Below are 27,081 nucleotides of genomic sequence, written 5' to 3' on the forward strand. Positions count from 1 at the left end.
ATTGCACAATACTTATTGTATAATAATTTACACATCCTGTTTGGTGTGTATTTCCTACCATATCATTATTATTTGCTTTTAAATATAAATCAGAAATAACCAACTTAAAATGGAAAATTTTAAAAGAAAAAAAAAAGGAAAAAAAGAAAAAAAAAAGAACCCCCCCCCCCCCCAAATTTTTTGAACCCCCTTATGATTCATCACCCCCAAACTCAATCCCAGCCTTCCCTTTGTGGTATGGTATCTTGCAGTACAATTTCAGAGAGATCCATACAATTGAACACAAGTTATTGTCTGGAAACTAGAAAAATGCTTATTTTTGGCCCCTTTTTGGCCCCCAATTCCTAAACGTTTCGGGCAATTACCCCCAAACTCAATTCCAGCTTTCCCTTTGTGATATGGAACCTTGTAGTACAATTTAAGAAATATCCAAACACTTACACACAAGTTATTGTCATGAAACTAGAAAAATGCTTGTTTTTTGCCCCTTTTTTGGCCCCTTATCTTAAAAATTTGAGGCAATTACCCCCAAAATCAATTACAGCCTTCCCTATGTGATATGGAACCTTGTGGTACAATGTCAGAGAGATCCATACACTTACACACAAGTTATTGTCTGGAAGTTACAAAAATGCTTATTTTTGGCCCCTTTTTGGCCCCTAATTCCTTAACTGTTGGTACCATAACCCCCAAAATCAATCCCAACCTTCCTTTCATGGTATTGAACCTTATGGTAAAATTTCATGGAGATCCATTAACTTAAACTAAAGTTAGAGTGCGAAAACTAATGTGTCTTCGGACGACGTCGGAAGACGACGACGACGCCAACGTCATACCAATATACGACAAAAAAATTTTCAATTTTTGCGGTCGTATAAAAACTGCAAAATTTTCTTAAAATTACCAATTAAGGGGCAGTAACCCAACAAAGGGTTGTCTGATTCGTCTAAAAATTTCAGGGCAGATAAGAGTTAACCTGATGAACATTTTTACCCCCCTCTAACCCACCCCCTTCAGATTTGCTCTAAATGCTTTAGTTTCAGAGATATAAGCCAAAAACTGCATTTTACCCCTATGTTCTATCTTTAGCCATGTCTGCCATGTTGGTTGGCAGGTGGAGTCATCGAACACATTTTTTTAAACTAGATACCCTAATGATGATTGTGGCCAAGTTTGGTTAAATTTGGCTCAGTAGTTTCAGAGGAGAAGATTTTTGTAAGAATTAACGACGACGACGACGATGACAACGGACGACGACGGACAAAGGACACCAAGTGATGAGAAAAGCTCACTTGGCCCTTCAGGCCAGGTGAGCTAAAAAAGTCTGTATAACTGTTATTTTCACAAAATTTCCAAAGTCCAAAGCCCTTTGTTTCAACAAAAAACAGCAGTAACACCATATGAGTTTTGCGTCTAAACATTGATCAAAGCATTTAAAGGGGCACTAGCTACGAGATATGTAAAAAATATAAAATATGATTTTTTTTGTTCAATCATTAATGAAAGTGATACATGTATAGTGAAATAATATATCGCTTTAAGCAGCCAGTATGGTTCAATTTTGTCAAAATAAGCTAAGAAACATTGATTATGAATTATTCACTTGCAAGTGAATAATTCGACCTCATTGAATCCGTATTCATGTGAACTTCAATTTAACCCCTTAGCTGGAGATGGATAATGCATGAATCGTGCGTGCTAAGTTACTTAAAGGAAAAGAATGTCAACATTGAAAGTGAAACAAAGGTAAATCATTTGATTGACTGATTCGATCCACAAAAAAATCATTCTTATACAGGTAAAAACAATGATTAATATATATTTTTAATCTATAATATGAAATTAAACAGACCTAGAAAAATCCAATTGCATCAGTCCGGTTTCTATTTATATCTATATTTATGTTTATACATGTATTGCTTATATGGCCATCGGAGGTATTCGGAGGTCAACTGGATAGTTAATTAGATGGCGTCTAGACTAAAATACACACGAAACGAAGCTACATATTATCGAGCCCATGCCCTGTAAATTGATTATTTTTTGACTTTTTATAATTTAGATAAATGTTTTACATTGTTATAAATCAAATATGAGAATTTGAGTCAAATCGGTGAACATGAATTTGACAGCTAGTGCCCCTTTAAAATTTTAACAACAAATCTATTCAATATCTGTTAAATTATCCATGCTGATTAGACTCATGAATAATTCCATTACTGGATGTATTAAGTAAGGCCCAAGTTTTAACCATTCAGAACGTTGTCTCACAAGGAGGTTAGACGATGTTATTTTTTACAGACTGGTTTACCAGTTGCCTAAAAACAGTGGAACTGAGTTTGTAAAATAAAGTATCAACAGCTTTATTTAAATGGATTTAACTTCCATTACAGTGAATATGGTAAGCAATCTGTCAGTTTCCATAAATCATCAACCTACAGACATGTATGTCCAGTTAAGAATCTCCAAGAGTCAACTGTGCAACAAGGATTAGTCAAAGACCTGTACATAATCACAAATATATGTGCACATGTAAACAGCAACATCACTGAAAACTTAAGTCTTGTCAATAAGAATTACTTCCATAAAACTGCCAGATCATCTTACTTATGCTTTCAAACCTGACCAGCAGAATCCAATTTTAACAAAATTTATTTCCATTCTGGTGGAAGTACCCCTTTTAAATTAATTCTGTAGGTGTTAACCCAAAATGAAAATTGATTTCCAACCTCCAATAATATTTTTTTGATATAGCCCTGAACATTCTCTTAAAATCAAGATCTTATTATCAATATCACACAAGTCCAAATGGAAGAAAGTGTTGAGGTCATCCTCATTTGTCTAACTAAACTCAAGGTGATTAACCATGTCATATGGAACACTTGTTCTGGAATAAAGACATTATGGTGACTATTCTATCAATTCTTGGTGATTTTGTGTTAGTTTTTATTTCACATATTGAAACCTACCATATTTTCCTCCCTGGCCACCACTAGGAAACCTATTATATGTAAAAGTTCATCAGCAGTTACTTCCCTTGCTATATAAAACTTCACTAGGCTAAATAAAGATACACGGATCTGTTTAGAATCTTCTGACGAAAGACCACTATCTCGTACAGAACTGTAAAATATGAAATATTAAAAAATATTTGGTTGTCTTATATGATTTTTAATTGGAATTACGTCGTTCCATTTTTCCACATGTTATATCCATCAGTTTTGGTTTTTTCTTCTGTTTATAATACTGTTTTTTTTTTATTTTTATATGTCTTTTGTTCATTATTATGTTTATCTGATAGAGGATTAAAAATTTTGATATTTAAATTTAATTTACTTCAGACTAATGATCTGGAAACAGTCATAGTTGACATTTGTGACCTATTCTAAATTGAAATGATGGAAATCAATTTAAAAATTAACAAGCTCAGACATTTTCAAATCTCTCTAGTCAGACTAGTCAGTCAAAAGCTGTTTTTTGTCACAGGTCACTAAATCCTGATTACCATGCATTTACTGTCACTCTGTATAATAATCTACAGAGCTTTTCAAGTTACATTTTTAATTTCCATGAGGAATTATATCAGGCTAATGATTGCCAATCACTTTTACTTGTGTTTACACTTGAAAAACATCAGACAATTTACTTCATCTTATATCTTTTAGCAAATACTATTGACAATATAATCTTTAAACTTATAGTTTTTTTCGCGAAGTCAAACATGTGCTTTGATTGACTACACAATATGCATGCAGTAAGTTTACTCCCTTCAAAATGTACTAAATTGAGACGCTAAATCATATAAAAGGAAATAATTCAATGCCAAATTACATTAGTAAGACAATTTTCAGCCATATTAAAACACTTTAATGTGTACCAGTATGTGTACCAGTATGAATTTGTGTTTTACTGCCACTTGCAAAACAGAAGAAACTTGGTTTTGTGAATGCTCATTCTTTTTATATCCATAATTCCCTTGAAACTCCATTTATTGTCTGAGAAGAAAAAGAAGCATGGTTGGTTCCTAAATTTTTTTAATTTTGTTTCATTCAAATACTTTAAATTTTAAGCTGCTTCACTGCAAAATCTGTACTTACGCTCTTTTCAAAATGAGTATGATATTTAAGGTAATGCATGCTGTACTTTGGTTGATTCAGGTTTATTTAAGCTGTTAATTCTGGCATGAATTTGACAGTTTAAAAAAAATTGACTCTGAATTTCATACTAAAAAAAAGATGACCAAGTTGCTTGACAACATATCCAGACACTCTAATCAACTTTAAAATATCTTGGACTTTAACAAAAACACTATCAAAATTACAAGAGATGCCTGTTTTCCAGTCTAAAATAAACTAGTAGTAAATTTACCTATAGTACTTTCTGATTACATCCAATATAAACTGTACACCAAACTTACTTATAGTACATTCTGATTAGATCCAATATAAACTGTACACCAAACTTACCTATAGTACATTCTGATTACATCCAATATAAACTGTACACCAATCTGATTACATCCAATATAAACTGTACACCAATCTGATTACATCCAATATAAACTGTACACCAAACTTACCTATAGTACCTTCTGATTACATCCAATATAAACTGTACACCAAACTTACCTATAGTACCTTCTGATTACATCCTATATGAACTGTACACCAAACTTACCTATAGTACCTTCTGATTACATCCAATATAAACTGTACACCAAACTTACCTATAGTACATTCTGATTACATCCTATATGAACTGTACACCAAACCTACCTATAGTACATTCTGATTACATCCAATATGAACTGTACACCAAACTTCTTCCTGAAGTACTTCTTGTCATCTTTTATTATTGTAGAAAGATACTGGATGTGTCCTACAAAATACAGAAAGGACATGTGTACTGTAAGCATACAAATATAAACTGCCTTTGTCATATAAACATAACAATTTGAACTGTGAACTATTGCTCACAAATGATACCCCAATATAAGTATTCAGTAAAATGGAAGTTGATGAGCAAAGGATGTGAAAACACATCACACTGAATAGCATGCTCACAAGAAGCTTGATTCCAAATTTCAGAACGCTCAGGATTTGTTGTCCCTGAGAAAAATCTGATGAAAATCTCACACATGGCCATTATGTGTAATAATAATATAGTGATATTTGGTAAACAGGAAGTTAGTGATCAATGAATTGGAATCACATAGTATAAGCATGCTTACATGACCTTTGATGCCAAATTTCTAAAACAGCTACTGTGTGTGTCCCACAAAGCAAAAATATTGTCAGATGTGTGACATAAAGATCAGACACATTGGCTGATGAAGAGATGACTATTCCTTTTTGATGCCACTGTCAAAGATGTCCATATTTTTTTTCTTATTCCCATAATGATAAGGTTTTATAATATAAACCTTTTATAAACTACAAACAATGATTTGAAATAAAATGTTTGACAGCATGTTTGTTAATTATTAGTCAGAATCAAAGAGGAAGAAACAATCAACAACGCATGGACTTGTGATAATGGATAAGCATTTTATGCGTATTTTACACTAGGCGCCATCTAATTAATGATCCAGATGACCTCAGAAGACACTCTAATCAACTTTAAAATATCTTGGACTTTAACAAAAACACTATCAAAATTACAAAAGATGCCTGTTTTCCAGTCTAAAATAAATTAGTAGTAAATTTACCTATAGTACTTTCTGAAAAAAAAAATATTTGAAGGAATTCTGAAATCTGTAATGAAAAAAAAAAATTTCCAATGGAGTTTGCAACCATAATTACCAATTTAAAAACATCATAAAAGTCTTAAATAGATAATTTAAAAGCAGTGTAAGGGAGGTAGTCCAACATTGTACAACATTGTATCATTTTGTTTTTGGAATCCCTTCCTTAAACTGCTTTTAAATTGTCCATTAACCAGGAAACCCTTGTTTTTTCCCATTTTTGCCCCTAATTCCTAAACGGTTTGAGCCATAACCCCCCAAAGCCTTTGTGGTATGGAAACTTGTGGTATAATTTCAGAGAGATCCATACACTTTAACACAAGTTATTGTCTGGAAGTTACAAAAATGCTTATATTTGGCCCCTTTTTCGCCCCTAATTCGTTAACTGTTGGTACCATAACCCCCAAAATCAATCCCAAGCTTCCTTTTGTGGTATTGAACCTTATGGCAAAATTTCATAGAGATCCATTCACTTAAACTAAAGTTATTGTGCGAAAACCAATGTGTCTTGGGACGACGACGACGATGAAGCCACCAACGTCATACCAATATACGACTGCAAAATTTTTTTGCGGTCGTATAAAAATGAAAATCTATCTTTTACCTCTATATGAAGGCCAAATCAGTCAACAAAAGGGTTTTACCTGACGACTCCCTTGCTTTTGCTGATCATTTGCCTATGTAAAGTTTAATTCTATCTATAATAATTTTCAAGACATGGGCAAAAATGAAAAAAAAATTCTTCATTTAAGGGCAATAACACCTTCAGGAAATCGTCTGACAGTTTTGATGTATACATACAGAAGGTAGAACTCATTTTTCAGAACATTTTTGCTCCTGTCAGATTATTTCTATCTATAGTGGTTTTCAAGATAATAGACAAAATTTGCATTTTACCCCTTTGATCAATTTTTAGTCAGGTTGGCAGGTGGGGTCATCAGACACATTTCTATAAACCAGATACCCCAATAATGATGGTGGCCAAGATTGGTTAAATTTGGCCCAGTAGTTGCATTGGAGATGATCTTTGTAAACGGACGTCAACAACAGATGACGGAAACCAAGTGATGGCAAAAGATCACACTGGCCAGCGGCCAGGTGAGCTAAAAAAATGGTAGGAGTCCTATTTAATCTGTAAAAATAATTAAATCAAAATAGCGGTACAATATGGTCAATAACACATAATGGCAGACAACCCTACTAAGGTCTCAAAGGGTTTGTGTTCACAAGGTGTCATTGTTACAATACTTAAAAAAGTCCAATAACTCCTGGAAAAATGGTTGAATCAAAATGTCAGTCAATATGGTCAACTTCAAATCATGGCAATCAATCCTACCAAGTATGAGCTGTTACTTTAAAGTGGACTCCGAGGAGTTATATTCACAAAGTGTCATTGTAAAAAAGTGGTCAGAGTCCCATAACTCCTGTCAAAATTGTCAAATCAAACTGATGGTAAAGCATGGTTAGAGAGAATATGACGACAAATAATCCTGCCAAGTATGAAAGCTGTATATCAAAAAGGTCTCTTAATTTAGTATTGATGTGTTTCTGATGGACGAAGACCCTTACCATATCCCCGCAGTGCAAGGCGCAAGAGATAAAAAAAACTCATAAATATCAATATTTCATGTATCTGAAATTATTATATTTTTGAAAAAAAGATAAGAATGTTTTTTTTACATAATTTTTTGTCCTGCATCTACCTTTGAGGCATGGTGATGTTCCACTTTTGATACCTTTGTAATATCAATATAGTTTGGTCTTTTGTAAATGATGAAATAGTGTCCTTGTATTCTTTTACAACAAAATTATTGACAGGTTACGTTATTTTCTTACCTATACGTATTGGAAAATTACTTTTACTCCAGATTCTGAAGTCGAACAAAATGTATTGGTATAAGTGTTGTAGAAGAGTACGACTAGTGGTGGCAGCCATATCTACCAATAACTGAGCAGACATTAGAACATGTACATCAATCAGCTTTGAGTTCACCTACAAGAAAACAAGTGAATATTTTTAATGGGAAAGCCTTCCAAAATTAATTACTGTAATATTAGTTAAATAGTGTGTTAGTGATCTAATACGGTATATATGGGGTCAGTAAATTCCATATGGGGTGAGAGCAAAGCTCAATTCCCCATATGAATTTACTGACCCCATATATACAGTATTACGTCATTAGCACACTATGTAACGAATTTATCTTACCGACTATCTTAACGAGTGAAATTTAGAGTAGTGACCTATCAAAATGAGCAAGTCTTCAATACCGTTAGCATTAAGAAACTACTTTCATTGATCCTACAAAAACAGATGCCAACAATAACAACTTCTTAGGTTTAAATGTGTTTTATGAATTTATTTCAATCTTCATCATCAATTTCTTCGTCTGTTGAAACCTTTAAGATTTTTTCTCAGTACCGTTTTGTTTTTATAAAGGGACGTAACACCACTACTAACCGTGTATGACATAAGCCACGCCTCCCTACTAACCTAATATGGAATATACACCATCTCCACGCGGAAGCTTTTAACCAATCATATTCCTAGAAATGTATAGGAGGTAAGATAAAAGACGGTATTCCATCCCAGTACCCCATGCATAGTAAGCCATCGCTCTACCAACTGAGCTAACAGAGGACTTCACTAGCACAGCTAATGAAGGACAGTTATAAATCTACCAGGTAAGTGGAAGCACTGCTACACTTCCCCACCTCAAGAGTCATTATACTATAATGATGATATCTTCACCACTTTTAACAATATTTTGTTCAAGGTATTTTGATAAGCCAACAATTTTGACTTCACAACATGAAGAGAGTTCAGGAAATAAGATTTTGCATAGATGAACAAAATTGTCTTCTGAATATCAATTTTGAAAGAAAAGTCAATTGGATTTCACAAATTTGCATATGAGCAAACTAGTAATATAATTTTCTTTCCAATGGATGTCTTGAAGCAAAGTAAAGTGTTCCAAGTAGTTCATAGAAGCTTATATTATGTATAAGTGTTGTTTATTGATGACACATCATAGTTTGCATGTGTGTAGCAAATGTTTGGTACTGACATGCCTCTGGCTGCATGATCACTCCTTATTTGGTTATAAGGCAAAGGAGTGATACATACCCTTCTCAAATTTCCCCAGGAAGCTAGGTAGTTGTTCATTTTGAGTTTTGCTGCTGACAGGGAAAGTCATACATTAGTTATCATAAAGTTACAAAATATTCAAGTATAATATTAACTAGGTGTTAATATCCATATGTTATTGCAATATTCAGTTTTTTGGACTTTTGCGTTTATCTTCATATATGTGAGTACGAACTAAAAGAAACTTTCGATATTGGACTTTTGCGATTATCTTACTAAAAGAAACTTTGTGTTAAAAAATTGCTATATTTAACATTCACTTTTACTTAGCAATTTCAAAGAACATTTTAGTAACTGTTACAAAGATATTGAACTTTCAATAATTATGGCTTCCAGAAGAAATTCAAGAAATCAACCGTATTCAAATAGACATTTGGACTTAAATAATCCAGACAATTGGACGTCACAGCAACTTAGGATAAAACTGCAGCAGTTGGGGATTGTTGTACCCAAAAATGTTGCTAAAACCGTTCTTAAACAATTTTATTTAGAAAATAAAGATCGCCAAAATAGTAACGGTAATATCGCCCAGAACGAGAAACATGTTAGTGATCCAGAACATGTAGTGCTGAATCCTATAGCACAACACTCCGTGAGTGCCTCAGACAGTACCGCGAATGATACCGACGGATTGCGTAATCCAACAGCTGATGAAAGTAGTTCGCGGAGCGATGTCAACGATTCAACCGGAAGTGCGCAGTTCGACAGCGTCGGTGGCATCAAACATGGCTGCCATTATCCAATCTTTCAGTATAGTGTCGCAGACTGTAGCACAATGTGCGTCAGGTCTCCAACAGACAGTCAGCCTTATCGCCAACCAAAAAAGTACAGAAAGCGGTCCTGCAAAGAAATTTGATCTAGCGCAGTGGTACCAGAATAGAAATATGGAGGACGTACCACTAGCCGTGCACGGATCCGTACAGAACCGCCCACCACTGCCACTGTCAACAACACCATCTCTTGGATATTTGTCCACAACTCTGTGCCCTACAGCTGGAGTCCGATCTGATGCATTCTCAAATGTGGATATTGTGTCTCCATCATTACAAAGGAGCATTATTGAGGGTAAGGATGTAAACTTAGGCGCTCTCCTTATTCCCAATTTTGAGTCTCCTGTAAACCATTCCATAATTGCAGACGGGGTGCATGTCAATTTAGCAAATAAAGCAGACCCAAGATTAAACAGGCATCTATCAATCCAAGAGTTTATTCAAGCTTTTGGAAAATTCAAAAGAATTATGTGTGGTGCCTACCCAGACCGTCGGGATGAATTAGATGCCTATGAAGCTGACATTATTAACATTAATAATTTCTATGGCCCAAAATTTTATGACTATCATAAAATTTTTACAGCAAAGGCAGCAGCACTTCTGAGGGAAAGGCATGTTAAGGTTGATTGGAGCCTTCGTGATCGTGACATCCTTTCTTTGATAACAGCGGGATCCTCAGTAAACGTGTGTAAAATCTGTAATTTAATTGATCATGCTACACAATACTGCCCATTGCAATCATCAGTCCAGGTTGAAAATTCCTCTTCAAGATCATATTCATCTAGCAACCTACAATCCGTAGACAAGCAAGGTCGTTCAAGAGTATTTCATGAAGGTCTGGAAATGTGCAATAATTTCAATAATCCTAAAGGTTGTTATAGGAAAGTGTGTTATCTCCTCCACAAGTGTACAAAATGTCGTGCAACAGGCCATGGTGCCGCAACCTGTAGGAAATCCAATAGCAATGTGCCTGTTCATTCTTCAACATCTTCAGTGTCCTCCAAGGGAAATAAATTGGAGAAACCAAATTCAGGATGACTATCCAAGGAAAAGTTCTTTTGTGAAGCTTCAACACCAGTAAATGTTGATAAATTAGAGGAAGAGTTATCATCACATCCTGATAAAAATTTTGTATTATATCTATGTAATGGTCTGAGACAAGGTTTTGATTGTTTAGTTCAAGGGGAAATTTCAGAATCTAAAGAGTGTAAAAATAATTTTTCTGCAAGGTCTCAGGTTTTAGTTGTATCAGAGTTAATTAAAACTGAATGCCAAAAAGGCTTTGTACATGGACCTTTTCAGTCCTTACCTTTTGCAAATTATAGAGTGAGTCCACTGGGTGTTGCTGAAGGAAAATACTCTGGGAAGAAACGTTTGATTTTAGATCTGTCATCTCCACATGACAATGACAGTTTTCTAAGTATTAATGATATGATTGATAAAGAAGAATGTTCCATGTCTTATGTTAAAATTGATGACGCTATAAGAATTATTCTAAAATTAGGAAGGAACAGTACACTATGTAAATATGACATATCCGACGCGTTCAAAATTTGTCCTTACTTGCCATCCCAGTGGCCTTTATTTTGTTTCAAATGGCAGTCTTTTTATTATTATTATGCAAGATTAACTTTTGGCTGCCGGTCTAGTCCTAAAATTTTTGACACAGTGTCACAGGCAATTTGCCATATTGCAGAGAAAAATTATAAGATTAAGAACATTTTGCATCTACTTGATGATTTTCTTACTATTGATCACCCAAGTGAAGATGGTGAAAGAAGCATGGCTATAATGATGACCATTTTTAAACGTTTAAATATTCCAATAGCCAAACACAAGACTGAAGGACCAGTTACTTGTCTAGAGTATTTAGGTATTATTTTAGATTCAAACAAAATGGAAGCAAGACTTCCAAATATTAAAGTACAGAGAATATGTGAGTTTATTTCCAAATTATTGTCAAAATCATCTTGTACAAAGAGACAGTTATTACAGTTGTTAGGACATTTTAATTTTGCCACAAGAGTTATTTTACCTGGCAGATCTTTTTTGTCGTACCCAATTAATTTGTCAACTACTGTTAAACATTTAAATGAATTTGTACATTTAACTAAAGAATGTAAGGTAGATTTAGAATTTTGGTTGAGATTTTTGTCAAACTGGAATGGCATCACTATGTTTCATGATTGTTATTTTACATCCAGTTATGACTTTGAATTATATACAGATGCTGCTTCTACAATAGGCTTTGGGGGATATTTTCAAGGCAAATGGTTCTCTTCATTTTGGCCTGTTAATTTACCTACTTTAACTGACAATTTGTCAATGGCTTTCCTTGAGTTATACCCTATTGTAGTAGCAGCATTGTTATGGGGCCACCTCTGGCCCTGTAAAAAGATATTATTTTGGTGTGATAATGAAGCTACTGTTGCTATTGTCAGAAAGGGACGCTCTAAATGTTTAGAAATCATGAAACTTATGCGTCAACTAACATGGTGTGCAGCTAAGTTTAATTTTCATTTTAGTGCTAAACATGTACCTGGTCATATTAACCAAATTTCTGATGCTTTGTCTCGTTTTCAGATGACTCGCTTCCGAAAACTGGCTCCACAGGCAGAGCAGCACCCTCATATATGCCCAAGTGTGTCAGAAGTAATGTGGTCTTAACAAACACAGTCAACACACTATGGTCTAATGCAGTAGCTATGAGGACAAGAGCTGTTTATGAAACAGGATATAACCATTTCAAAACATTTTTACTTTTAAATGGGGTCAACCTGAATGGGAACAAATTACCTCCCATTTCTGAAGAACTTTTAATTTATTTTGTTGGTCATTGTTTTCAAATTCTGAAGTTACAATATTCTACTATTAAGCTGTATATTTGTGGTATTAGATACATGTGTCTCAAGGACGATATTCCCTCACCCTTTCAATCATCAGACAGAGACCACAAATCAATGGTTCGACTCTCTTTATTTCTAAAGTCGGTTAAACGTTCACAAAAACAGTCAGTCAGGCCAAGATTTCCAATTACTTCTGACATACTTAAGCAAATGTGTGTTAAACTGAAGAGAGGCTTTTTTTCAGAATTTATAGACTTAATGTTTGAAACTGTTTGTATTGTAGCATTTCATGGTTTTTTACGTTGTGGTGAATTTACTGTAGATAATGCATCTAACTTTGATTCAGAATCTAATTTATGTGTTTCTGATGTTACATTTTATGAAGATTTTGCTATTCTTCACCTAAAGCAGTCAAAAACAGATCCTTTTAGGAAAGGCATTGACATACAATTGCATAGGCTAAATAATATCCTATGCCCTTATACAACTTTAAAGAACTACTTACAATTAAGATCAGTTAAAGGAAAATGTGCACTTTCAGATCCATTGTTCATTAATGAAAATCTTTCAGCTTTAGAAAGAAAATATTTTATTACAAATTAAAAATTTTTATTAGAAGCCTGTGGATACCAAGCCGCCCTATATAATGGACATTCTTTTCGTATAGGTGCAGCAACCAGTGCTGGTAAAGCTAATATTGAAGATCACTTAATTAAAACATTAGGTAGATGGAGTTCTGATAGTTACTGTCGCTATGTTAGGACAGATAAATCTTCTATTAAGAACGCACAGCAACAAATTTGTAACAGTTAAAATTTTTACAGTTATTATGTATATTATGTATGTATATATATATATAAATCTATGTAGCACTAAGATTACATGTTAACTCTTACACATTCTATTTTCATGAATTAGTCAGTTGTGTGTTATATCATTAAACTATGTACAGCTTAAATTGTGTTTAATAGAATTCCACAGTGTGTAGTTGAAGGTTTCATTCCTTAAAACCCAATTTTTCCCATTTATTACCTTGGGGGTCACTCAGCTGTTTCACACCTGACTTTTTGGACCCTTTCGAAATTGACCACTGGTCTAATTTCTCATTTCCCCCAAGTCATTAAATGTAAGACATCTACATTTATTTCTCTCTCCACCGTCAATCTAACCCCCTTTTATCGTAGCCACCTGCTATGAGATGGAGCAACGCTTCATCCCCTTATAGGAACTCATCTGGTTCCGGTTGGTTGACGGAGTGTCCATGTCCATGGGGCTTGGTCCATCTATACCAAGTGTCGTCGACAGGGCCTGGAGCTAAATTTCCCTTTGCTGAGTACTTGACTCCCAAGGGCCAAATTATTTATATATTTTATTAATAAAAAATAGAAATTAAATAATCTTGTTGTCAGCAGCAAACTCATTGATATACTATTTGGTTATACTGGATTGTCTGTTTCAATCTTATAGGAATGTCCAAGTCTGAAGGTCACGTTTATTGTCAAGGTTGTCAACACTGCAGGAGTATGTTAAGAAATAAGTTACAAATACAGGGTATAAAAGAATACCAGAGAACACCTAAACAAGAGAGCTACAAATACAGGGTAGAAAGAATACCAGAGAACACCTAAACAAGAGAGCTACAAATACAGGGTAGAAAGAATACCAGATAACACCTAAACAAGAGAGCTACAAATACAGGGTATAAAAGAATCACCAAGATCACCTTTTAAAAAGAGGAGTTCTAACAAAGTCACAGTTTACTTAATCATGAGGAACACCTAAACAAGAATCAACTAGCTAAACAAGGTACATGAATCATTATCGATAAACCACAGAAAATAGAATACAGACTTAACAATGAATAAAGTCATTACTTGCTGCATCCGTCGTATCGTCAATGTCATAGTTGCTACTGTTAAGTTATGGATTTCAGCCCTTCTGTCATATACCTAAGTCCCTGGAGTCATAGAATAAATCTACACTTATCACCTAGGTTGTGAGTTTGAACCAGCTCATGGCAGGTGCTTTTGAATTATCATCTTATTATGTTTATAATATCATAAAAAAACATATTCACCAAATTTAATCTAGATACAGACACAAATAAAGAAGAAAATAGGAAATTATTAATTTTATTTATGAGAATTTCCTGTCTATTGTGATGTACTTTTAAACTATTGCATGCCGTGAGTGGAAATAATTTCATTGTAAGTCTTGTTCATTAATCAACCCATAATGCAATTTAAATTAAAGCCTGTCGATGACTATTTTGCACAGCTAATAATCAACTAATAATTAAATAAATTGCTTCGCCGAGCGCAGCTGGATATGACCGCAGAGGTCCAACCCTGAACAGTTGGGGCAAAAATGGACACAATATTCGTGCTTGATACAGGTCTGAATTTGGATTGTAATTAAATATTTGACACATAATAGGTTTCTGACACAGAATAACTGTAGTCAAAGAACTAAGAATTGGTTATATGATTTGAATTTATATTCAATATTTTGCTTTTGTGCAATACACTATGCTGTTGCGAATTTCTTTTTTACCCCCATCTCCACAATTTTTTCACCTCCCCCCCCCCCCCCCTTTTTAAAAAAAAAAAATTCTTTCCCTCAAGATATGGTCATAATCTCAATTCAAATTTCCAATGGAGTTTGCAACCATAATTACCCACTTAAATTCATCATAACAGTCTTAAAATAGAAAATGACATACATAATCATGGCTAAAATTAATATTCCTTAATCAGCATTTTTTAATAGTAACTTCTAAAAATAAATTGACAGCTAATCACCTCAAGACAATACAACATCTCTTTATACATAATTTAAGAGCAGTGTAAGGGAGGTAATCCAAACATAACATTGTACTTTTAAGTAATTGTCCATTAACCAGGAAACCCTTGTTTTTCCCCTTCCCCCCCCCTTATTCCTAAAGGGTTTGAGCCATAACCCCCCAAAGCCAATCCTAACCACCCCTTTGTGGTATGGAAACTTGTGGTCTAATTTCAGAGAGATCCATACACCTTTCCACAAGTTATTGTCTGGAAACAAGAAAAATGCTTATTTGGGCCCCTTTTTGGCCCCTAATTCCTAAACTGTTAGGACCATAACCCCCAAAATCGATCCTAATCTTCCTTTTGTGGTTATAAACCTTATGACTAAATTTCATAGATTTCTATTAACATATACTAAAGTAATTGTCAGGAAACCAAATGTCTTAGGACGACGTGGACGATGTGATACCAATATACGACTGCAAAAATTTTGCGGTTGTTTAAAAAATAAAGCGAACAGCCGTGCAACTTTTTAAATTCTTAAGGTACAGGCAAATATATTTCATGGACTTCTGATATGCTTATAGTAATAAAAGTGAATCGTACAATAATATATTTTTGTAAAATATTATTTCCGACAGCTATGTTGAACAAACATATATAACTGATAATGTAATGACAATGAATGTATGTTTTCTGATCTTTTAATTAAGTCTAGCAAACATTCCCACTAGGACTGTGTAAATACAATGTGTGTATTATACTCTGACACTACCTTGTGAAGGCGTGGTTAAATTCACGATAATTAAAAGATTAGCATTTTGTAATTCTATTCTATTGATCTTCACTTGAGTGTATTTTAGCCTCCAGGGTTCACTGTTCCAGGTGTGAACAACATCTCTTATGGATGATAAAAGAGAAGTGCGAGTTTGAGACAAAAAAAAAAAAAAAGTAAATTAAATTATTTGGGGAGGAAGATGGAGGCAAAATTCCTGGATCGCTGAAATATATTTTTTTTATATTTTGCGTTAGCTTAGTTTTAAAAAAAAATTCGCAAGATGAATATTTTTTTGTAACAATGAAATACTGAATCAATTTCAATTGAATAATTTTATAAATAACAAGCATTCTGTAAGTATTGCATGGCAATACATAGTCCCCTACCGGTTAAACATTCATTGTACTGGAACAAAATGCTATCCTGATCTATAACTTGTCATGGTGTAAACTATATACCAATTATCAATCAATATCTTCAAGCATGACAAATAAACTGCTTCGCTGAGCGCAGCTGGATACACCTGCAGAAGTCAAACTCTGAACAGTTGGGGCAAAAATGGACACAATATTCAAGCTTGATACAGGTCTGTATATTTAATTGGATTGTAATTAAATATTTGACATATTATAGGTTTCTGAATAAATGTAGTCAAAGAACTTGAAATTTGTTATATGAATTGAATTTATATTCAATTAAAGATTTCTTGCTGTTGTGCAATACACTGTGCTGTTGCGCAATACTTAGTAATTCTGTTGTCAGACTATCAACAAATAAAGTTCAATTAATTCTCAATGTCATATTAGAAATTTATGAAAATGTAAAGGGAGCTTACATCAATGGATATAAACAATTCACCAAAGTTTCATGAGAATTGCTGACAGCATTTTTGAGTTATTGTCCGAAAACTAGAAAAATCCCCCTTTTTTAATGAATAAAAGCCCATAACTCAGAAATGATAAATGAAAAATTTATAAAATTCTAAATGGAGCTTACATCAATAGATATAAACAATTCACCAAAGTTTCATAAGAACTGCTGAAGTTATTGTCTGAAAACTGGAAAATCCCCCCTTTTTTAATGAATAAAACCCCATAACTCAGAAATGATAATTGAAAAATTCATAAAATTCTAAACAGAGTTTACATCAATAGATATTAACAATTCACCGAAGTTTCATAAGAACTGCTGAAAGCATTTTTGATTTTTTGTCTGAAAACTGGAAAATCCCCCTTTTTTTATGAATAAAACCCTGTAACTCGGAAACGTAAAATCTAAAATATATAAAAATCGAAAAGGAGCTCATGTCAATAGATATAAACAATTCACCACAATTTGACAATTTCTTGGGTTATTGTCCGAAAACTGGAAAATCCCCCTTTTTTTAATGAATAAAACCCCATAACTTGGAAACGTAAAATTTAAAATTTATAAAAAAAGAAAGGGAGCTCATGTCAATAGGTATAAACAATTCACCAAAGTTTTATGCAAATTGGTCAAAGCGTTTTTGAGTTAATGTCAGACATGTTGACAACGGACGGACAGACGGACAGAGGTATAATATAATACGTCCCGTAAACGGGCTTATAAAAAAAAGGGTGGAAAACTGATTATTTGAGTGAATTTTCTAAGTCCAAGGACCATAACTCTGCACAAAATCATCAGACCAGAACAAAATTCAAAAATAATCTGTAACTTGTCATGATAAAACTATATACCAATTATCAAATCAATATCTTCAAGCATGACGAAAAAAAGTGCGGAAAACTGATTATTTGAGTGAATTTTCTGAGTCCAAGGACCATAACTCTGCACAAAATCATCAGACCTGAACAAAATTCGAACTTGATCTGTAACTAGTCATGATAAAACTATATACCAATTATCAAGTCAATATCTTCAAGCATGACAAAAAAAAGTGCGGAAAACTGATTATTTGAGTGAATTTTCTAAGTCCAAGGACCTTAACTCTGCACAAAATCATTAGAACGGAACAAAATTTGAACTTGATCTGTACCTTGTCATGATTAAACAATACACCAAATATCAAATCATTATCTTCAAGCATGAAGAAATAAATGTGGATAGTGTCCACATGTGGACACAGATGATGCCCCCGCTTGCATATCATATAGTTATAAAGGGACATAACTGAAGAACGGTAAAAGTGACGCTACCCAAATTTGAACTTGATCTGAGTTTTGTGGTAATAAGCATTGTGTGTAAGTCTCATAACATTTGGTTAAGGCTAACTTAAGTAGAGAACAGAAACTAAAAATTTAGCAATTTTTCTATTTGTAAACATGCATAACTCTAGAACGGTTGTGTATAAGTTTTATAACATTTGGTTCAGGCAATCTTAAGTTAGAGAACGGAAACGAAAAATTCAGCAATTTTTATGTTTATAAAGGGACATAACTCAAGAATGGTAAAAGTGTTCTCACCAAATTTCGTACTTAATCTGTATTATGTAGTAATAAGAATTGTGTATAAGTTTCATAACATTTGGTTGAGGCAAACTAAAGTTAGAAAACGGAAACAAAAAATTTGTACTTGATCTTAGTATTGTGGTAATGAATATTGTGTATAGGTTTCATAATGTTTGGTTGGGGCAAACTTAAGTTACAGAATGGAAACTAAAAATTTTGCAATCGTTCGATTTATAAAGGGCATAACTCAAAAATGGTTAAAGTGACACTACCCAAATTCAACTTGATCTGTGTTTTATCAGTGGAAGTCAAAATTAAACATTGCATTGTATAAAGCATTCATTGTAGTTGATTCAACTATAATCATGGACAAAGGAAGATAACTCCAATTTTAAAAATTACTTGATATTTAGAAGAAAAGAAAATTTTTGCAATTTTTCCATTAATAAAGGGGCATAACTCTAGAACAGTTAAAGTGATGCCCCCCAAATTCAAACTTGATTTGTGTTTTGTGGTAATAAGCATTGTGTATAAGTTTCATTACATTTGGTTGAGGCAAACTAAAGTTAGAGAACAGGAACTAAAAATTTTGCAATTTTTCCATTTATAAAGGGCATAACTCTAGAACGGTTAAAGTGATGCCACCAAAATTCGAACTTGATCTGTGTTTTGTGGTAATTAGCATTGTGTATAAGTTTCATAACATTTAGGTGAGGCAAACTTAAGTTAGAGAAGGGAAACTAAAAATTTTGCAATTTTTCCATTTATAAAGGAGCATAACTCTCGAACGGTTTAATTGATGCCATCAAAATTCAAGCTTAATCTGTGTTTTGTGGTAATAAGCATTGTGTATAAGTTTCATAACATTTGGTTGAGGCAAACTCAAGTTAGAGAACGGAAACCAATTTTGGGACGTACGTACATACGTACAGACTGACAAGGGTAAAACTTAATGCCCCCACCGCTACGGCGGGGGCATAAAATGAGATGAACGGTAAGTCACATCAGATTCAGATATTTAGATAGTTGATTGTAGTTAACCAGAGATGTATACATGTCTCTGCGCTAACTTATAACAAGAGTGCACACGCTGAAATGTCTCGCCTTCTTTATCAATCATTGATATTATTTTGATAGTCCTAAATATAAAGCTTTATTACAACTGTCACATAAACTTAACATTAACCAAAAAACTAAACATTGACCAATGAACCATGAAAATGAGGTCAAGGTCAGATGAACACATGCCAGGCAGACATGTACAGCTAACAATTCTTCCATACAACAAATATAGTTGACCTATTGCATACAGTATAAGACAAGAGTGCACACGCTGAAATGTCTTGCCTTCTTTACTAATCATTGATATTATGTTGATAGTCCTAAATATAAAGCTTTATTACAACTGTCACATAAACTTAACATTAACCAAGTAAACTAAACATTGACCAATGAACCATGAAAATGAGGTCAAGGTCAGATGAACCATGCTAGGTAGGCATCTACAGCTAACAATTCTTCCATACAACAAATATAGTTGACCTATTGCTTATAGTTTAAGAAAAACAGACCAAAACACAAAAACTTAACACTGAGCAATGAACCTTGAAAATGAGGTCAAGGTCAAATGAAACCTGCGTGACTGACATATAGATCATAACATATTTCCATACACCAAATATAGTTGAACTATTGCATATAGTATTAGAAAAAAAGACCAAAACTCAAAAACTTAACTTTGACCACTGAACCATGAAAATGAAGTCAAGGTCAGATGACACCTGCCAGTTGGACATGTACACCTTACAATCATTCCATACACCAAATATACTAGACCTATTGCATACAGTATAATAAAAACAGACCAAAACTCAAAAACTTAACTATAACCACTGAACCATGAAAATGAGGTCAAGGTCAGATGACACCTGCCAGTTGGACATGTACACCTTACAATCATTCCATACACCAAATATAGTAGACCTATTGCATACAGTATAAGAAAAACAGACCAAAACACAACTAGAGGCTCTCAAGAGCCTGTGTCGCTCACCTGTATTTACTGATGCTTTGGAAATCATGTAAAATAAGGTTAAAATCATAATTAATAGTATTAGATATTAGATATTATAATGATATCTAAGATAATAACAAAATAAACTGCCAAATGTTTGTAAAATTACTAACTCAGGGGCAGCAACACAACAACCGGTTGTCGGATTCGTCTGAAAATTTCAGGGCAGATAAATCTAAATCTGATGAACATTTTTGCCACCTGTCAGATTTGCTCTAAATGCTTTAGTTTCAGAGATATAAACCAAAAACTGAATTTTACCCCTATGTTCTATTTTTAACCAAGTCGGCCATGATGGTTGGAAGGCGGAGTCATCGGACAAAATTTTTAAACTAGATACCCTAATAATGATTATGGCCAAGTATGGTTAAATTTGTCTCAGTAGTTTCAGAGAAGAAGATTTTTGTAAAAGATTACAAAAATTTACAAAAAATTGTTAAAAAATTTACTATTAAGGGCAATAACTCCTAAAGGGGTCGACTGACAATTTTGGTCATGACAACTTATTTGTAGATCTTACTTTGCTGAACATTATTGCTGTTTACAGTTTATCTCTATCTATAATAATATTCAAGATAATAACCAAATACTGCAAAATTTCCTTAAAATTACCAATTCAGGGGCAGCAACCCAACAGCGGATTGTCAGATTTGTCTGAAAAATTTCAGGGCAGATAGATCTTGACCTGATAATCAGTTTTACTCTATGTAAGATTTACTCTAAATGCTTTGGTTTCAGAGATATAAGCCAAAATCTACATTTTACCCCTATGTTCTATTTTTAGCCATGTCGGCCATCTTGGTTGGTTGGCGGAGTCATCGGACACATTTTTAAAACCAGATACCCTAATGATGATTGTGGCCAAGTTTGGTTAAATTTGGCCCAGTGGTTTCAGAGCAGAAGATTTTTGTAAAAAGCTAACGACGTCGATGATGACTACGGATGACGGATGCCAAGTGATGAGAAAAGCTCACTTGGACCTTTCGGGCCAGGTGAGCTAAAAACTTAACTATAACCACTGAACCATGAAAATGAGGTCAAGGTCAGATGACACCTGCCAGTTGGACATGTACACCTTACAATCATTCCATACACCAAATATAGTAGACCTATTGCATACAGTATAAGAAAAACAGACCAAAACACAAAAACTTAACTATAACCACTGAACCATGAAAATGAGGTCAAGGTCAGATGACACCTGCCAGTTGGACATGTACACCTTACAGTCCTTCCATACACCGAATATACTAGACCTATTGCGTATAGTATCTGAGATATGGACTTGACCACCAAAACTTAACCTTGTTCACTGATCCATGAAATGAGGTCGAGGTCAAGTGAAAACTGTCTAACGGGCATGAGGACCTTGCAAGGTACGCACATACCAAATATAGTTATCCTATTACTTATAATAAGAGAGAATTTAACATTACAAAAAAACTTAACTTTTTTTTCAAGTAGTCACTGAACCATGAAAATGAGGTCAAGGACATTGGACATGTGACTGATGGAAACTTCGTAACATAAGGCATCCATATACAAAGTATGGAGCATCCAGATCTTCCACCTTCTAAAATACAAAGCTTTTAAGAAGTAAGCTAACGCTGCCGTCGCCGCCGGATCACTATCCCTATGTCGAGCTTTCTGCGACAAAAGTCGCAGGCTCGACAAAAACAGACCATAACACAAAAACTTAACACTGAGCAATGAACCGTGAAAATGAGGTCAAGGTCAAATAAAACCTGTGCGACCGACATATAGATCATAAAATATTTCCATATACCAAATATAGTTGACCTATTGCATATAGTTTTAGAAAAAAAGACCAAAACTCAAAAACTTAACTTTGACAACTGAACCATGAAAATGAGGTCAAGGTCAGATGAAACCTGCCAGCTAGACATGTACACCTTACAATCATTCCATACACCAAATATAGCAGACCTATTGCATACAGTATAAGAAAAACAGACCAAAACACAAAAACTTAACTATAACCACTGAACCATGAAAATGAGGTCAAGGTCAGATGACACCTCCCAGTTGGACATGTACACCTTACAGTCCTTCCATACACCGAATATACTAGGCCTATTGCTTATAGTATCTGAGATATGGACTTGACCACCAAAACTTAACCTTGTTCACTGATCCATGAAATGAGGTAGAGGTCAAGTGGCATGAGGACCTTGTAAGGTACGCACATACCAAATATAGTTATCCTATAACTTATAATAAGAGAGAATATAACATTACAAAAAATCTTAACTTTTTTTTCAAGTAGTCACTGAACCATGAAAATGAGGTCAAGGACATTGGACATGTGACTGACGGAAACTTCGTAACATGAGGCATCTATATACAATGTATGAAGCATCCAGGTCTTCCACCTCCTAAAATATAAAGCATTTAAAAAGTTAGCTAACGCCGCCGCCGCAGGATCACTATCCCTATGTCGAGCTTTCTACGACAAAAGTTGCAGGCTTGACAAAAATGACAGGAAAATATAAACTTAAAATAGATTTATGATGTATACTATGCAACTGCGGCACATACACATTTTCTAGGGAGTCGAATAACCCCTTCTTATCACTGCGTTCATGCACTTATTTTAAAGTGACTCCGTCCGTCATTTCGATTAATAATGACAATTGTATTTGAAATCCTATAGTTGGTGAGACTTTTTCTACCAAATGTGCGACTTTTCGTTTGTATATTTTCTCTTATCACTTTCATTTATGCATAACTGCAACATCGGTAATGGTTTATTCCCCCACAATGTAACTAAATAAATTAATCAATTAAGTTGGAAACCTTTGCTGATAAAATAAAAGAACAGCATTCCAATGTCCCCCGCGTTGCACATATTTTATCTATCCAAGGGCAATAACTACAAAAAAAACACACTTTTTCTTGTTTTCTTTAAAACAATTTATAAATAAAAAGCGTGCACGGGGGAAAAAAAAGTTTTTTTTTTATTGTATACTGAATATTTCAAACAGACCTTCAAGGGCATTACTTATAGTATACTATAAGTTTTATAAAAAATTGTACCCGTGAGAGAGCTACCAAGGCCATATTCCATAAATTTAATATTTCCAAGGGTCATAACTCTTTTAAAATAAATTGCTTCGCCAAGCGCAGCTGGATACGATCGCAGAGGTCCAACCCTGAACAGTTGGGGCAAAAATGGAAACAATATTCGCGCTTGATACAGGTCTGAATTTGGATTGTAATTAAATATTTGACACATAATAGGTTTCTGACACAGAATAACTGTAGTCAAAGAACTTAGAATTGGTTATATGATTTGAATTTATATTCAGTTTCTTGCTTTTGTGCAATACACTGTGCTGTTGCGCAATACTTTGTAAATCTGTTTTCAGAGGATATACAAAGAATTAGCAATTTTTACACACAATTTTTCTTTGGAAAATTGACATTTTTAAATCTTGAAGAAAAATAATCTCAATTCAAATTTCCAATGGAGTTTGCAACCATAAAAACCCATTTAAATACATCATAAAAGTATTGAAATAGAAAATGACATACATAATCATGGCTAAAATCAATATACCTTCATCAGCATTTAATAGTAACTTCTAAAAATAAATTAACAGCTAATCACCTCAAGACAAAACAACATTTCTTTAAATATTGTTCTCTTCTTTATACTGTAAAATATCATGAATCAATCGAATGCTATCCCTTATATAATGCTTAATGGTCCAATATCTATTTCATAGAGATCCAAAGACCAATAATTAAGTAATTGTCCATTAACCAGGAAACCCCTGTTTTCCCCCCTTTTTTGCCCCTAATTTTAAACAGTTTGAGCCATAACCCCCCAAAGCCAATCCTAACCATCCCTTTCAATGATGAAATCAAACAAAGTTTAATTTTGGACCCTTTTGACCTCAATGTGGACAAAGTTGATAACGGGGCCCAAAAATCAAAAATCTAAATACATGGTTAGATTCAGCATATCAAAGAACCCCATATATTCAATTTTTGTTGAAATCAAACAAAGTTTAATTTTGGACCCCGATTTGGACCAACTTGAAAACTGGGCCCATAATCAAAAATCTAAATACATGTTTAGATTCAGCATATCAAAGAACCCTAAGAATTCAATTTTTGTTAAAATCAAACTAAGTTTAATTTTGGACCCTTTGGACCTTAATGTAGACCAATTTGAAAACGGAACCAAAAATTAAGAATCTAAATAGCCGGTAAGATTCGGCATATCAAAGAACCCCAATAATTCAATTTTTGATGAAATCAAACAAAGTTTAATTTTGGACCCTTTGGACCTCAATGTGGACCAATTTAAAAACGGGGCCCAAAATCCAAAAACTTAATACACGGTTAGATTCAGCATATTAAAGAACCCCAAGAATTCAAGAATAAAACCCCATTGAAATTGGTCAAGAAATAAGCAATTTATACGAAGTATCTTCTTTTGCACTATACTGTGCAATTGAATATTTCTTGCTATTGCGCAATACTGTACAATTGACAATTTCTTGCTATTGCGCAATATTGTGTTATTGGATATTTCTTGCTATTGCGCAATACTGTGCAATTGAAGATTTCTTGCTATTGCGCAATACTGTGCAACTGAAGATTTCTTGCTATTGTGCAATACTGTGCAATTGAAAATTTCTTGCTATTGCACAATACTTATTATATAATAATTTACACATCCTGTTTGGTGTGTATCTCCTACCATATCATTATCATTTACTTTTAAATATAAATCAGAAATAACCAACTTAAAATGGAAAATTTTAAAAGAAAAAAAAAAGGAAAAAAAGAAAAAAAAGGAAAAAAAAAAATCCCCCCCCCCCCCAAATTTTTTGAACCCCCTTATGATTCATCACCCCCAAACTCAATCCCAGCCTTCCCTTTGTGGTATGGTACCTTGCAGTACAATTTCAGAGAGATCCATACACTTGAACACAAGTTATTGTCTGGAAACTAGAAAAATGCTTGTTTTTAGGCCCCTTTTTGGCCCCAAATTCCTAAACATTTAAGGCAATTACCCCCAAACTCAAATCCAGCTTTCCTCTTGTGAGATGGAACCTTGTAGTACAATTTTATAAAGATCCATACACTTACACACAAGTTATTGTCTTGAAACTAGAAAAATATATGTTTTTTTCCCCTTTTTGGCCCCTAATTCCTAAAATTTTAAGGCAATTACCCCCAAAATCAATCCCAGCCTTCCCTTTGTGGTATGGTACCTTGCAGTACAATTTCAGAGAGATCCATACACTTGAACACAAGTAATTGTCTGGAAACTAGAAAAATGCTTTTTTTGGCCCCATTTTGGCCCCTTTTTCCTGAACGTTTTGGGCAATTACCCCCAAACTCAATTCCAGCTTTCCCTTTGTGATATGGAACCTTGTAGTTCAATTTCAGAAAGATCCATACACTTACACACAAGTTATTATCATGAAACTAGAAAAATGCTTGTTTTTTGCCCCTTTTTTGGCCCCTAATTCCTAAAATTTTGAGGCAATTACCCCCAAAATCAATCCCAGCATTCCCTTTGTGATATGGAACCTTGTGGTACAATGTCAGAGAGATCCATACACTAACACACAAGTTATGTCTGGAAGTTACAAAAATGCTTACTTTTGGCCCCTTTTTGGCCCCTAATTCCTTAACTGTTGGTACCATAACCCCCAAAATCAATCCCAACCTTCCTTTTGTAGTATTAAACCTTATGGTAAAATTTCATGGAGATCCATTCACTTAAACTAAAGTTAGAGTGCGAAAACCAATGTGTCTTCGGACGACGACGAAAATGACGAGGACGACGACGCCAACGTCATACCAATATACGACCAAAATTTTTTAATTTTTGCGGTCGTATAAAAACAGACCAAAACACAAAAAATTAACAATGACCACTGAACCATGAAAATGAGGTCAAGGTCAGATGAAACCTGCCAGTCTGACATGTACCCCTTACAATCATTCCATACATCACATATAGTTGTCCTGCTGCTTGAAGTATCTGAGAAACGGACCTAATCATGTAACTTTAACCTTGATCACTGATCCATGAATTGAGGTCGAGGTCAGGTTAACCCTATCTGACAGACATGTAGCATTGCAAGAAACCCATATAAGAAATATAGTTATCCTATTACTCATAATAAGTGAGAAATTCACATTACAAAAAAACTGTAATTTTTTTTCAAGCAGTCACTGAACCATGAAAATGAGGTCAAGGACAATGGGCATATGACAGACGGAAACTTTGTAATATAGGGTATCTGCATACAAGGTATGAATTAACGAAGCATCCAGGTCTTCTACCTTCTGAAATATAAAGCTTTATACAAATAGTTTACGCCGCCGCCGCCAGATAGTTATACCTATGTCTCACATACTGCGACAAAAATCTGGCAAGAGTTGTTACTGTGAGAGCGCTAACAAGGCCATTTTCCATAAATTTAGTATTTCCAAGGGTCATAACTCTTTTGAAAAAAGTCG

The 27,081-nt window shown here is 34.1% G+C and overlaps 1 protein-coding gene across 2 annotated transcripts in view; it reads right to left on the reverse strand.

Annotated features, from left to right (window-relative positions):
- The window catches only part of LOC127718864 (neurobeachin-like protein 1), a 406,320-nt gene that overhangs the window by 258,244 nt on the left and 120,995 nt on the right, over positions 1-27,081 (reverse strand). For both annotated transcript variants that reach the window (XM_052224913.1, XM_052224914.1), the window contains 3 exons: positions 7,580-7,736; positions 4,776-4,878; positions 2,970-3,123 (listed from right to left, as the gene is read on the reverse strand). In XM_052224913.1, coding sequence (XP_052080873.1) covers positions 2,970-3,123; positions 4,776-4,878; positions 7,580-7,736 — 414 coding nt within the window. The remainder of the gene's footprint in view (positions 1-2,969; positions 3,124-4,775; positions 4,879-7,579; positions 7,737-27,081) is intronic.

This window comes from Mytilus californianus, unplaced genomic scaffold, assembly GCF_021869535.1.
Source record: "Mytilus californianus isolate M0D057914Y unplaced genomic scaffold, xbMytCali1.0.p SCAF_10, whole genome shotgun sequence".
Taxonomy (NCBI): Eukaryota; Metazoa; Mollusca; class Bivalvia; order Mytilida; family Mytilidae; genus Mytilus; species Mytilus californianus.